The following is a 13,225-nucleotide window of genomic DNA, read 5'->3' on the forward strand; positions in this document are numbered from 1 at the left end:
CATCAGACTCAAGAATAATCTGTAGGGATAAACTGGAAAAATCTTTTTGCATTCATGTAACACACTGATAAGAATACTGTATTGTATTTATCAACAGCCGAGTATGCTGGTCTGAATTTACAGTGCCTAAACCATGACATGTGGGGAAAAATAAACATTTCTCATTTTATATTTAAGTGTAGTGTACTTTGAACAGGGCTAATTTCATCACTTTAAAAAAAAAAAAAAAAAAAAAAAAAAAAAAAAAAAAAGTGCCTTACTGCCTTTTCTTCTTCATCATCAATCACTCACACCAGCATCTCTTCACAGCACTCATAATCATTTCCTTTCTCATTCTCATACAGTTCAAAATAATGCTTAATAAAACTAATAAAAAAATACCATCAGGCATGACTCAGCAATGGCCACTGAACTGAGCTCCACTCGAGGCACTAACAAAGACACTGATACTCAACTACATAAATCTTAAGGTGGACCACTGGTATCATCATAATCATTACTATTCTGACCTCTCTCTCTCTTTTTTTTTTTTTTTTCTCCCATCTAAAGATGAAGTAGAAGAGGGCAGGGTGAGGTCAGTTTTACAAAACATCTCCATATTAGTCAAACAGGGCAACTAGCCTTTAGGTTACGGAGTCAGCAGTGCTTTGTACGCTTATAGGAAAAAATAATTAAGAGTTAAGTGAATACATCAGGTTTCTTATCCTAGTGTATGGTAAAAATCCCTTCAACATAAACTGTATTTTATGGTGTACTGCTTTATATATACTTTCATTTTTCAGAACGTAATAAAGACAGATATACTGTAGTTAAAACTCAAAGTCTGCACCTCATGACCAACATACTTCCTGAGAAAATGCTACCAAGTAAATAAACCAGTTATGAACTAAACAACATTTCCTAACTTTCACAGTTTCCAGCTGATTTCCAATCACATGAACAATTACAATCCAAACTGAAAATATTCATAGGAGTGTAGGATCTGGTATCAAATGCGTATAGCAAAATGAAGTTTATGTCTATCCTGGTGAAATCATAAAGAGTGTGTGACGTGCCTTGAAAAGTGTAAATATGCATGACATGATGAAGTGGAACATCTATCCTGGTGAAATCATAATGGGTGTGTGACATGCCTTGAAAAGTGTAAATCTGCAAGACATTATGGAGTGGAACATTTACAGGTGTATGAAAATGTACAGTAAATGCCTGCACTATAAATCAAGTGTGCATCATGGTATTAATTTTGATAACTGAAAAAATAATAAAGAATTTTTTCAACATGCAGATAATTCATAACTGTATAATCATCATGACTTACCCAGTAGCTAATTTATAGCTATGACGAATCCTCACAGTACTGTATATGTCAGAAGTGTAACTTGCCATAAAACTGTTTCTTTGATGGCATGGGAAAAATTGCATCAAATGAAATAATTTTAACTGTCTGAAGAATATCAATAAAAAATATAATTAAAATATTAATTTATTCATAATTTCCTTTAATGTTCTTTTTACAGTAATCCTGTATACTTGCTTTATGCTGACTAACATGGTGAGGTGACCCTTCACCAGTTATTCTAGGCAGCATGTACTACAAGCCAGACCCACTTTAGGGGGGTCAGGGATATAGTTATGTTTCCTTTTGTGGTGACTTGCCCATTACAGTGCTGCATTTCTGTCGACCACCATTACCAGGAACTAAGAAAATGCTCTGACTTTCTATTCGAGCATTATCCTATGTACGGTAATCCCAAATGATGTTCCAAGAGACAATCTGGCAGCTTTATCCATTGACTCAAGTATCTTCTCTTTTCTTGATATAATGATAGTGGAACTGATGCAAAACTGCAATGAGCAAGGTCACACAAAAGCAATGCAACCTTGGATGGCCCAACATAGCAATTGGGTCTGTCACACTGCCTCCCAAGGCACTGACCAAAGGTAGCAGCTCCAAACAACAGACAACGCAGTGCCACTCCCACAGCTGGGCACAATGCCCACGTGCACACCAACCCCCTCATGATTATTGCCCATACCCACAGCAGATGAGTTGTGGGTGAGGGAGGGGCAAGAGCAGGGCTGGGCCTACTAGCTGCGGACCCCACCAGGAGAGCAGAGCAGGCCGGAGAATGGCGTCAGGCGTCACTTGCGGCACAACACCCACTTATTTGAGTGATGATGCCAGGCAGGAGGTGTTCACGTGTACCCACCACCACCGCTCAAGGCAGCAGACGGCTGTACTCTATGAAGAGACTCCATTTGCGCACACTCTCCCATGTACGGCACACATACTGGTACCTGCAATGTCAACAGACTGTACAGTACTTAACTATACCAAAACTTTTGGGACAAATATTTATATGTTTTGGTTTAATGTTGTTTACCAGAAAAAATGGTTCCCAAAAAGCAGAGCACACAGCTTAGGGGATACTGAAGATTCAAGGTGACCTTTGGGGTGCAAAGCCAAGATAAAAATTCACAATGGTGAAATTGGTTTTGTACAAATTTCTACATCATAAACTAAAACATACATCAATAATGGTAGTGAAAGCATCTGCATGTTAAACAATTTTGCACAATCCTGCGGAGTATGGATCAGGACAAACCTGTTCTGTACAATGTTGCATTTTTATTTTGTTCTTCCTATTACTAACAAATCTGGATCAGTTTAGGATCTCTTGCGGTTGATGGATTATGGGATTAATGAAGACTTGTATCTGACTCCCTCACTACAGATGGTCTCTCCTGACTGAATGAAATAATCTGGAATAGCATGAATAGCATAAAACGGTGCTACACTGCTGAAGGTGCTAATCCATCAAAATGGTGGTTATATTTACGTTCCCTAAGGAACCGTTATTATTCAGGTCTCATTATCCAGCATTACCTTCCACACAAGTCTGTCAGATGTGTGTAAGAATATCTGTTAGTGATGCTATATCTATCTATCTATCCATCATCAAATCCTATATTCCCCCAATGGAGTGTAGAGGCCCAGGGCTAGGCAAGTTGGTATGGACATTTAAGATGAGAGTGAACTGACTCATCCCTGAGTGACAGTATGTGTGCAATAAACCCCAACCACCCCTTGGATATTAACCTACACAGGCTCTATCCAATTGGAGAGCCTTCATTACCCACTATACCACCAGGTGCCATAATTTGTTTATATGGTTACCCCTCAGAAAAGTGAATGGTTTCCTGGTGTACAGGAAACCATTTGGCTTGTCACTCAGTGCAGTCATTCATAGGCAGAAGGAAGAGGAAAAAATGAAGGAAAGAAAGACAGAATGGGGAGTGTAAAGTCACTCATTGGCAGAAGGGATGTGGAAAGAATGAGGGAAAAAAAGCCAGAAGTGGAAGGAGCGAGGAGAGGAAAGGGCAGACACCCAAAGCAGCACTACATCAAATGAGTGGATGGTGCACTCCCACATCTACCACCTAGTGATGCTGTGAACAAATGATGTCTGTAAAATGAGATATCTGCAGCAGTAAAATTATCAAAGTCATGTAACAAAGGTAGTAGGGGGGTGTACAGATTTGGTTACTGTCTGGAAGAACAATGACCAAAAAGTATGAGAGCTGCTCCTTATTTAACTTCCAACTGTTTGTATTTGGGCATATTATTTAATGTAGGTTAATTGGGAGAAGGCATGCAATGGATGAAGGGAGTGGGATACAGGTGTGTGTGTGTGTGTGTGTGTGTGTGTGTGTGTGCGCGCACTCATACACACGTGCGTGAGTGTGTATGAGCATGTTATGTCACCCTCTGAAATGAAACCTACCATGACTTCTCTGTTAGTGTGACGTGGGTAAGAGGCAGACGCCGGATACTCAGCACCTGTCGCCGCATCTCATTCAGGGCATCCTTGAATGTTACTGGGCCTGGTAAATGAAGAATAAATAAATACATAAACAATTAAATAAATAAAAGAAGTATATAAAAAACAGTGGCTATGTAATATCTAAAAGTAAAATATATAAAGGAGTAATGGATGCAAGAGCTTACAGAAGCTGGGGGAGTGGACTTTCTGACCACTACATGGTGGTGGCCAGAATCAAGATCCAAAGAAGATGGAGAAATACAAGAAGGGAAGGAGGGGAAGAAGGAGTATTTGCAAGGAGAGTGGAAAGGTTACAAGAGGATGAGAAAAAGGCAGAATATTAGAGAGAAGTGGAGGAACGATTGGCCAAATATGAACTGGAGCAGATGGGGGACGTGGAAGGTGTGTGCAGGATATTCACTAAAGAAATATGTGCAGCATGTGATGTGGTGTGTGGGATGAAGAGAAGACAGAGGGGGGTGCAAGGAACAGTGTGGTGAATGAAGATGTGAAACAGGCTGTGGCACAAAAGAAGAAAGCATACAATGAATGGATGACAAATAGGGGAGTGGAAGAAGTAGAGAGGCGGAAGAGAGAGTTATATGTAGAAAGGAAGAGAGAGGTGAAAAGATTAGTAAGAGAGAGTAAGAAGAGAGTGGATGAGGAATTTGGAAGGAATTTGAGTGTAAAGTGGAGGGACTGTAAGAAAATGTTCTGGAAAGAGGTGAAGAGAGTAAGATAGGGTGGACGTGAAGTAAGCAGGGGAGTGAAAGATAAAAATGGTAGATTACTAGTGAAGAAGGGAGAAAAAGTGAGCAGATGGAGAGAACACTTTAAGGAATTGTTGAACATAGAGGATGGAAGTAATGCGAGTATAAGTGGCTGGGGAATGGCTGGGAGGAGGAGGGTGGTGAGAAGACAGAAAGAAATCAGTAGGATAGAAGTTGTGAAAGCAATGAAGAAAGTTAAGTTGGGGAAAGTCCCAGGAATTGATAGTGTGGTGAAATGCTGAAGCATGGGGGAGAGATAGTAGTAGACTGGATGTGCAGATTGGCCTGGGAGGAAGGTAGAGTCCCGAAGGATTGGAAGTCAGGTATAATTATTCCCTTGTAAAAGGGAAAAGGGGAAAAAGATGTGTGTGGTAATCATAGGGGCATTTGTCTTCTCAGTGTAATAGGAAAAGTGTATGGTAGGATACTTATTGACAAGAGTTAAGAAAGAACAGAGGAATTAGTTGGAGAAGAACAGGGAGGCTTTAGGAAGGGAAGAGGTTATGTAGATCAGATATTCATTCTTATATCTTAAGTGGAAAAGTTTCTAGAGAAGTGAAAGAAGTTGTATGCAGCTTTCATGGATTTGAAGAAAGCATATGACAGGGTGGATAGACAAGGATTGTGGAAAGTATTAAGAATATATGGAGTAGATGGGAAGCTGTTGAATACTGTGAAGAGTATGTATGATGATGCTAAGGCTGCAGTGCGTGTGGATGGTGAACTGAGTGAATTTTTCTCTTTGAAGGTTGGGTTGAAACAGGGATGTGTCATGTCTCCATAGTTGTTCAATCTGTACATGGATGGGTAATAAAAGAGGAACAAGGTAGGGTAGTGGATGTTGGAGTGGCCCTGGTGAGAGAGGGTAGTGTTTGGAAACTCCCTGTACTACTGTTTGCAGATGATACTGTGTTGTTGAGTGAAGACGAAGGGGAGCTGCAAGGCTTGGTGGATGAGTTTGGGAGAGTGTGTAAGAAACGGAATCTAAAGGTGAATGTAGGGAAGAGTAAAGTGATGGTCTTTGAGAGAGGTGAAGTCAGTGAATGTACAGTGAGGTTGGATGGTGAGGAATTGGAAAATGTGAGTACGTTTAAGTACTTGGGTAGTGTGATGAGTAAGGATGGAGATTTGGAGGGTGAAGTGCTTGAAAGGGTACAGCAGGGAAGAAAGGTTGCTGGTTCCTTGAAAGCATTGATAAGAAACAGGGAAGTGAGCATCGAAGTGAAAATGCTACTACATGACAGTATTGTGATACCAACTCTAACGTATGGAAGTGAAGCTTGGACATTGTTGGAAGGACATAAGTCAAGAGTGAGAGCAGTGGTAATGAGTTATCTAAGTGGAGCCCGTGGAGTCACATGGAGAGAGAGGCTGACAAATGAGGATATAAAGGAGCGTTGTGGTGTGGATGTGTATGTGATAGGAAGCGTTAGGAGGAATACATTAAGGTGGTTTGGCCATGTGGAGAGGATAGAGGGTGAAAGACTGATGAAGAGAGTGTATGTGAGTGAGGTGGAGGGGGGGAGAGGGAGGGGGAGGCCGAGGATGAGATGGAGGGATGGGGTGGAGAGGTATATGAGAGAGGGGGGTGTGAGTTGGGAGCAGGGCAATGAAATGGCGGGGGACAGGGCGACGTGGAGGCGATTTGTTTGTGGCCATCTTGAACGGGATTGAGGTGTCTGGCAATAGATAGATAGATAGATTGACAAACAATCATTATTCAAACTACTTTTCACTAGAGTATGAGGCAAATATTCTACAACTTTTGGCATTATCAAACATAACTAGATAAAATTCATGAGCAGTACAAGGAGAAAAGTGGGAAAGAAGGAAAACTAGGAAAATACTCTGGCCAGTAAATATACATACATACATAACACACAACTGTACAGAGTTGGAAAAGAGATATCTGTATGAAGACTAGGTCTGAAAACTTAACCCATTCACTATACCATAAAAATGTCTTTTTCATCTTATTCTTGATTCAGGTTAGGGGAAACTTTCAAATGGGAGGAGTTAGATTTAGCCTTCATTAATCCCTTCACTATACTACAATTATTTTCCTAGGCTGAATAAAATAAGCCCCTGGAAACACCATAAACAAAAAAACTTTGACAATATCTTACCAAAGGGGCTATAACATTAAAAAATTTAAAATGAAACTAGCCAAATATAATACAGTGTACAAAATGGAGTGAAGTAAACAGTAATAGCTAATCCTCTGCTAACACTCTGGGGGGGGAGTTCCAGGTTCATCTGGATATCAACACAGTGGACTGTAGGCTGAAGCTGTCCTTTTGCAGCCAACACAGTGGACTGTAGGCAAAAGCTATCCATCCGCAGTTCACAATCCTTCTTTCAGGGGATAAGGAAGTAGCTGAGGAATGTTTATACAACAAAGAAGTGGAATTGCCCAATTACTGTATATCAGTGAAACTATGCAGTGCCCTTCTCCAGCACTACAGTGCTGTGAATTACTGAACTGGAGGAACTACAGAATACCCATGAGTTTCTGGGGAGTTAGTGACCAATGTGAACCCTGAAGTGTCCAAGTCAAGCCAAAACCATTGTCTCTCCTCAGAATATCCTCCTGACCAACACTGTAGAATCTCCCCATTAAACAGCTTCCCATATATGGACAGAATTCCTCTATCCAATCCATATCAAGTTTTCTCACACAACTTACGCAACTCAGACTATCTATCTATCTATCACCAGACACCTTAATCCCGTAAGGGGTGGTCACAAACAAATCGCCTCCATGTCGCCCTGTCCCCTGCACTTTCACTGCCCTGCTCCCAGCTCATCCTTGGCCTCCCCCTCCTTCTCCCCCCCTCCACCTCACTCACATACACTCTCCTCGTCAGTATCTCGCTCTCCATCCTTTCCACATGGCCAAACCACCTCAGTGTGCTTCTCCTAAACCTTCCTATCACATCCACATCCACACCATGGCACTCCTTCACTTCCTCATTATCAGTCTGTCTCTTCATGTCACTCCACAAGCTCCTCTCAAATAACTAATTCTGACTGCTCTCACTCTTGACTTGTGTCTCTCCAACAAGGTCCAAACTTCACTGCCATACATTACAGTTGGTATCACAACACTATCATGCAGTAACATTTTCACTTCCATGCTCACGTCCCTGTTCCTTACCACTGCTTTCAAGGAACCAGCAACCTTTCTTCCTTGTTGTACCATTTCTGGCACTTCACCCTCTAAACTTCCATCCTTACTTATCACACTACCCAAGTACTTAAATGCACTTACATTTACCATTTCCTCATCATCTAGCCTCACTGTACACTCTGTGACTTCATTTCTCTTGAAGACCAAAACTTTACTCTTCCCTAAATTCACCTTTAGATTTCGTTTCTTACACACTCTCCCAAACTCATCCACCAAGCCTTGCAGCTCCCCTTCGTCTTCACTTAACAACACAGTTTCACCTGCAAACAACAGTACAGGGAGTTTCCAAACACTGCCCTCTCTCATTAGGGCCACTCCCACATCCATTGCCCTACCTTGTATCTCTTTTATCAGGCCATCCATACACAGACTGAACAACCATGGAGACATGACACATGTTTGTTTCAATCCAACCTTCATATAAAAAATTCACTCAGTTCACTATCCACACGCACTGCAACCTTAGCACCCTCTTACATACTCTTCACAGCATTCAACAACTTCCCATTTACTCCATATATTCTTAACCCGTGGACTGCACAATTACCTTTTTATCCCATCCTGTGGTGTGTAAAAAATGGGGGAGGGGGGGGAATGGTTTTTGTTTATTATAAACTTGAAGATAAACATCCAGGGCATTATCTGGTGAAAAAAAAAAACTCTCTCCTAGTCTTTCTGTAGTGCCATGTGTAAGTCTGTGTAGGGATGGAGCAGTTAGCGGTAATGCACAGCAACTGGAAGGTTAGCACAGCCTGAGCTGTGGCTTGCAATGTGACGCTACCCAGCATGAGCTGTGACTCGCAATCAACCAGTTAATACTTTCCATAATCCTTGTCTATCCACCCTGTCATGTGCTTTCTCCAAATCCATGAAGGCCGCATACAACTTCTTTCCCTTTTCTAGAAACTCTTCTACTGAACACCTAAGAATGAATACCTGATCTACACAACCTTTTCCCTTCCTAAAACCTCCCTGTTCTTCTCCAACTAATTCCTCTGTTCTTTCTTAACTCTGTCAGTAAGTATCCTACCATACACTTTTCCTATTACACTGAGAATATAAATGCCGCTATGATTACCACATACTTCTTTTTCCCTTTTTCCTTTGTTCAGGGGAATACTTATACCCGACTTCCAATCCTCTGAGACTCTACCTTCCTCCCAGGCCAATCTGCACATCTTCCACATCCATTCTACTATTATCTCTCCCCCATGGTTCAGCATTTCATCACACACTCCACCAATTCCTGGGGCTTTTCCCATTTTGACTTTCTTCATTGCTTCCACAACTTCCATCCTACTGATTTCTTCCTCTTTTCTCACCTCCCTCTGTTTCTCAGCCATTCCCAAGCCACTTACACTCGCATTACTTTCATTCTCTGTGTTCAATAATTCCTTAACCTGATTCGTCCTGCTGACGTACATATGCGCCCAAACATTTTGTCACTGTGACCCCCATTAACATTTATAAACTCGCTGCAATTGCAAGGTCCATCATTTGCACATTTTTCAAATTTTGTGCCTGATTTCTGGTATGTATACGCGGGACACCTTCCTCTACCCGAGGCCAGGTGGGGTCTGTGCCTTATCCCACATGATCCCCCCCCACCCCGCATGCCATCGTCTCGCAACTCACCTGTTACCAGTGGCCTGGCCAGTAAAGACATGTCACGCCATGGTACAATATTCAAGGCAAGGGCGATCCCCTAATCGATGACAATGTGAAAGACAAAGTTTACGAGGGGTTAGAGGAGGAAATGATCAGAAGTGATGAGCAGGTAATGTCGCCAAAAAAGGTGTGGTATGTTGATGTGTTTGGTGAATGAAGTAATGCTTATATCGCCTATACAGTATTACTGTGTGAAAACCAATATACTCTTGTACTACACATAAATTCATACCAAATAAATAAATATCTACCTATTGTGAGTGGTTTGGAATAGTTACCCCTCCCATAGAAAATGTCTTCTCTGGAGCCGGGCTCGATGGAACATGGTGCCAGGTGAGGGTAAGGTCACCTGTACCAGCATTTCTAAGCCCAGGTGAGCAATTTCTCTCTGAATTTTCGATGTTTCTCATAAAAAGCGGAGGTTTTAGCCAAAAAAATAAAAAATAAATAAAAAATAAAAAAATAAAAAAACTGCCGGGATTGGGGGAGGTCATTGGTGAAAAATCTGCCGAGACGCAGGGGGTTAAAGTGTTCTCCCCATCTGCTCACTTTTTCTCCCTTCTCCACTAGTAATCTACCATTTTTATCTTTCAATCCCTGACTAACTTCTTTGACACCGTCTAACTCTCTTTACCTCTTTCCAGAACATTTTCTTACATTCCCTCCACTTTACACTCAAATTCTTTCCAAATTCCTCATCCACTCTCTTCTTACTCCCTCTTCCTCTCTACATATAACTCTCTCTTCCGTCTCTCAACTTCACACCCGTTTCTCATCCACTCACTATATGCTTTCTTCTTTTGTGCCCAAGCCTGTCTCACCTCTTCATTCCACCATGCTGTTCCTTGCACCCCTTTTTGTCTTCTCTTCACCCCCACACACCACCTCACAGGCTGTACAGATTTCATCTGTGAATATCTTGCACACATCTTCCACGTCCCCCATCTGCTCCAATCCATATTTACCCAATTGCTCCTCCACTTGTCTCTCATATTCTACCTTTTTCCCATCCTTTTGTAACTTTTCCACCTTCCTTGTATGAACTACTACCTCCTGTCCTTCCTTTATTCTATTCCTCCATTTCACTTGAACCCTGATTCTCACCACCACCAAGTGGTGGTAAGAAAGTCCACTCTCCCAACCTCTATATGCTCTTGCATCCATTACACAAGTTATCATCCTATCATTCACACACACATAATCAATCATTGTCTTCCGTTCATTCATTTCACCACCCACCCTTCTCATCACTCGCCACATATACCTGTGGATCATTTTGTGTCTGAAGAGGGTACTGGCCATCACCAACCCCCTCTCGGCACAAATGTCCACTAGAGCACTGCCATTCTCATCCACCTCTACAGGCACACTCCACTCACCAACTACTCCATCCACCTTCACATTCCCTACTTTTCCATTCACATCTCCAATCAAAAACACTCTTTCATTCCTTTCAAACTTTTCCATGCATGCTTCCACATTTGTCCAGAACTCTTCTTTCACTCAGCTTGCATGATCCTGTGTTGAGGCATACACACACAATCGCCCACATTTGTGGTTCAACTTTCAATCTTCCCAACACAATTCTTGAGCAAACTGATCCATACTCTCTTATATTCTCCCTCCATCTCTCGCACACAACAATACACAGTCCTTATTTGTCCTCTCATTCTCACCCACTCCTGGGCATATACCCCATCCATACTCCCATTCTCTCACACTTTCACCTCACCTGTTATTTTCAGTTAATCCACATACACCCACTTTTGCACCCTCAAGCACCTGGACAATCTCTCTCTCTCTTCCACCTCATCATTTGCACGACTTACGTTCCATGTCGCAATCCGTACCATGTCCTTTGTTCTGTTCTTAGTCGTCACCTGTTGGTCAGTCCCAGTCCGAGGCTTCTTGTTCGTATTTGTAGTCAGTTGTTTTCCGTGGAGGGGCACTAACCCTCCGCCAACCCACTTGTCAGGTATGGAACACATGTTGGTTGGTTATAAGGTTACCATCCAGTGTTGTAAATGATTTCCTGGTTTACAGGAAATAATTTGGCTTGCCACTCAATGTAGAGCTACCCTAAAAATAGAGTACTGCTACACTAAGTGGGTGGATGATGGGCACCCCCACCTACCAAGAATTATGTATCTGGAAAGGACTGCTATCAGATCATTAGCTGAACTGTAGTTTTTCTAGTAGATGGCAGAATTTAACTTACTGTGATGTTGGTTATTAATATCAGGCAGTAGGAAGAGGTTGATAATGGAGCCACATGATGCCTGAGCCAGAGGGGTGTAGGTGAGGCTGTTACATGTCCCTATGCGGCTCTCACTCTCCAGGCAAGACCCAAGGAACCATGACTGGTACATTCCCTACCGATAAAAAACCAAAAGTCAGTTCTGAATGCAGTAATCGTCTCTAACAACTCTATAAATAACACAAAGCTAATCCTTTTCAATCAGTTTATCCCTTTTTATGTTTTGACCAGTGATTCTGGCTGAATTAACTTCCAAATATACTCAGCGAGGCTTGCCATCTTATAAATTTTCTACTTCCATGAAAATACAGTATATGTAGGCAAGCCTGCTGTTGCCAAACTCACCAGGTGACAAAATGACAGAGTAACAAGTTGTGTAGTGCTTACAGAGATGTCTGAGGGGGGGCTGATGGATTTAACACTCACAATGAACAATATAATTTGTTTTTAACATATCAGATAAAAACCTCTTACTGCATTAAATCCCACTAAAAAACTGTTAGGGTACCAATCTGACCAGATATGTGCATGGAAATATATGGTACAAGATATCAGGAAAGGAGGTGGAAGGTGGAGCACTGGCTGGGTGCTTTCTCTGAAGAAATGCTAGCCATACGGTATGCATTAATACATGTAACCTATTGTTTGTATTACCCAGTGGCTCTTGTTGCCCATATATCTGTGTATACTAGGAGAATGTATTGTACACTTACACTACCCACTGTCATGATTTATATTCTAACACTATCCATAGGCCTTCAACACGAACCGGGTTGTTTAACTCCTCCACGCCGGGCTATTTATAGCACTGTTGTTCTCTCACTACAGGAATTTTTCCGAAAATAGCCTGTTTTCAAACCTTAATATCTCGGAAACTATTCCAGTTAGGGAAACAAATTAAAGACCATATTACTCACCAACTCTTCTTCTTGCAAAAGAAGGTATCCCCATGTCTGCAGGCCACTGCATCGATGAGTAATGATATAATGATGATGAGTAATTTTTGGTGTAAGTGGTAGGCTGTTTTGATGCATTAGCACACAGCCCCGATTTTGGCTTTGCTCTGAACATGATAACTTCTCCATTAATGGAGTAACTAGACACAGCGGTGTTCAGGGCACGCCCTACGGCACTATCACTGAGCCCTTTCCTAGTATCCTTGGCAAGAGGCTTGGCGGGGGTGGATGAGGCAAAGTCCATGTGAGACAGGAACGGAATCGGACGAGAAGGGCTAAGAAAACATCATCTTATACCTGGGAAAGTCATACAGGGAACTGAGGTATGGTTGGCTCGGCTGACGGGAGTCCCTCCCTAGCTTTTGCTAACAAGATCAATGGCTGCCACTTCAAACTGTGGTGAGAAAACAAGTGCAGTTCTCATTGACAACCGGTGCCGCCTGGCCACCGATTTCTTGACAGTTACGACTGACACCCGGCACTTAGCGATTAATTATTCTTTGTATGACTTCTTATATACCTGTAACCATTTCATACACTATAACCTTGCTTTGCATCAA

At 42.0% G+C, this 13,225-nt stretch overlaps 1 protein-coding gene across 2 annotated transcripts in view; it reads right to left on the minus strand.

Annotated features, from left to right (window-relative positions):
- Nucleotides 1–245: 245 nt before the first annotated feature.
- Nucleotides 246–13,225, minus strand: part of LOC145393014 (nonsense-mediated mRNA decay factor SMG9) — a 49,068-nt gene continuing 36,088 nt past the window's right edge. Inside the window, exons 7-9 of one of the 2 annotated variants that reach the window (XM_080267334.1) lie at nucleotides 11,671–11,824; nucleotides 3,786–3,885; nucleotides 246–2,298 (exon numbers count right to left, since the gene is read on the minus strand). In XM_080267334.1, the coding sequence (XP_080123460.1) occupies nucleotides 2,220–2,298; nucleotides 3,786–3,885; nucleotides 11,671–11,824 (333 nt within the window). In that variant the 3' untranslated portion in view covers nucleotides 246–2,219. The remainder of the gene's footprint in view (nucleotides 2,299–3,785; nucleotides 3,886–11,670; nucleotides 11,825–13,225) is intronic. The other variant, XM_080267335.1, reaches the window with a different exon arrangement.

The sequence above is a fragment of the Coenobita brevimanus genome, chromosome 23 (genome assembly GCF_032717465.1).
Source record: "Coenobita brevimanus isolate Jiangsu-jjx chromosome 23, ASM3271746v2, whole genome shotgun sequence".
Taxonomy (NCBI): Eukaryota; Metazoa; Arthropoda; class Malacostraca; order Decapoda; family Coenobitidae; genus Coenobita; species Coenobita brevimanus.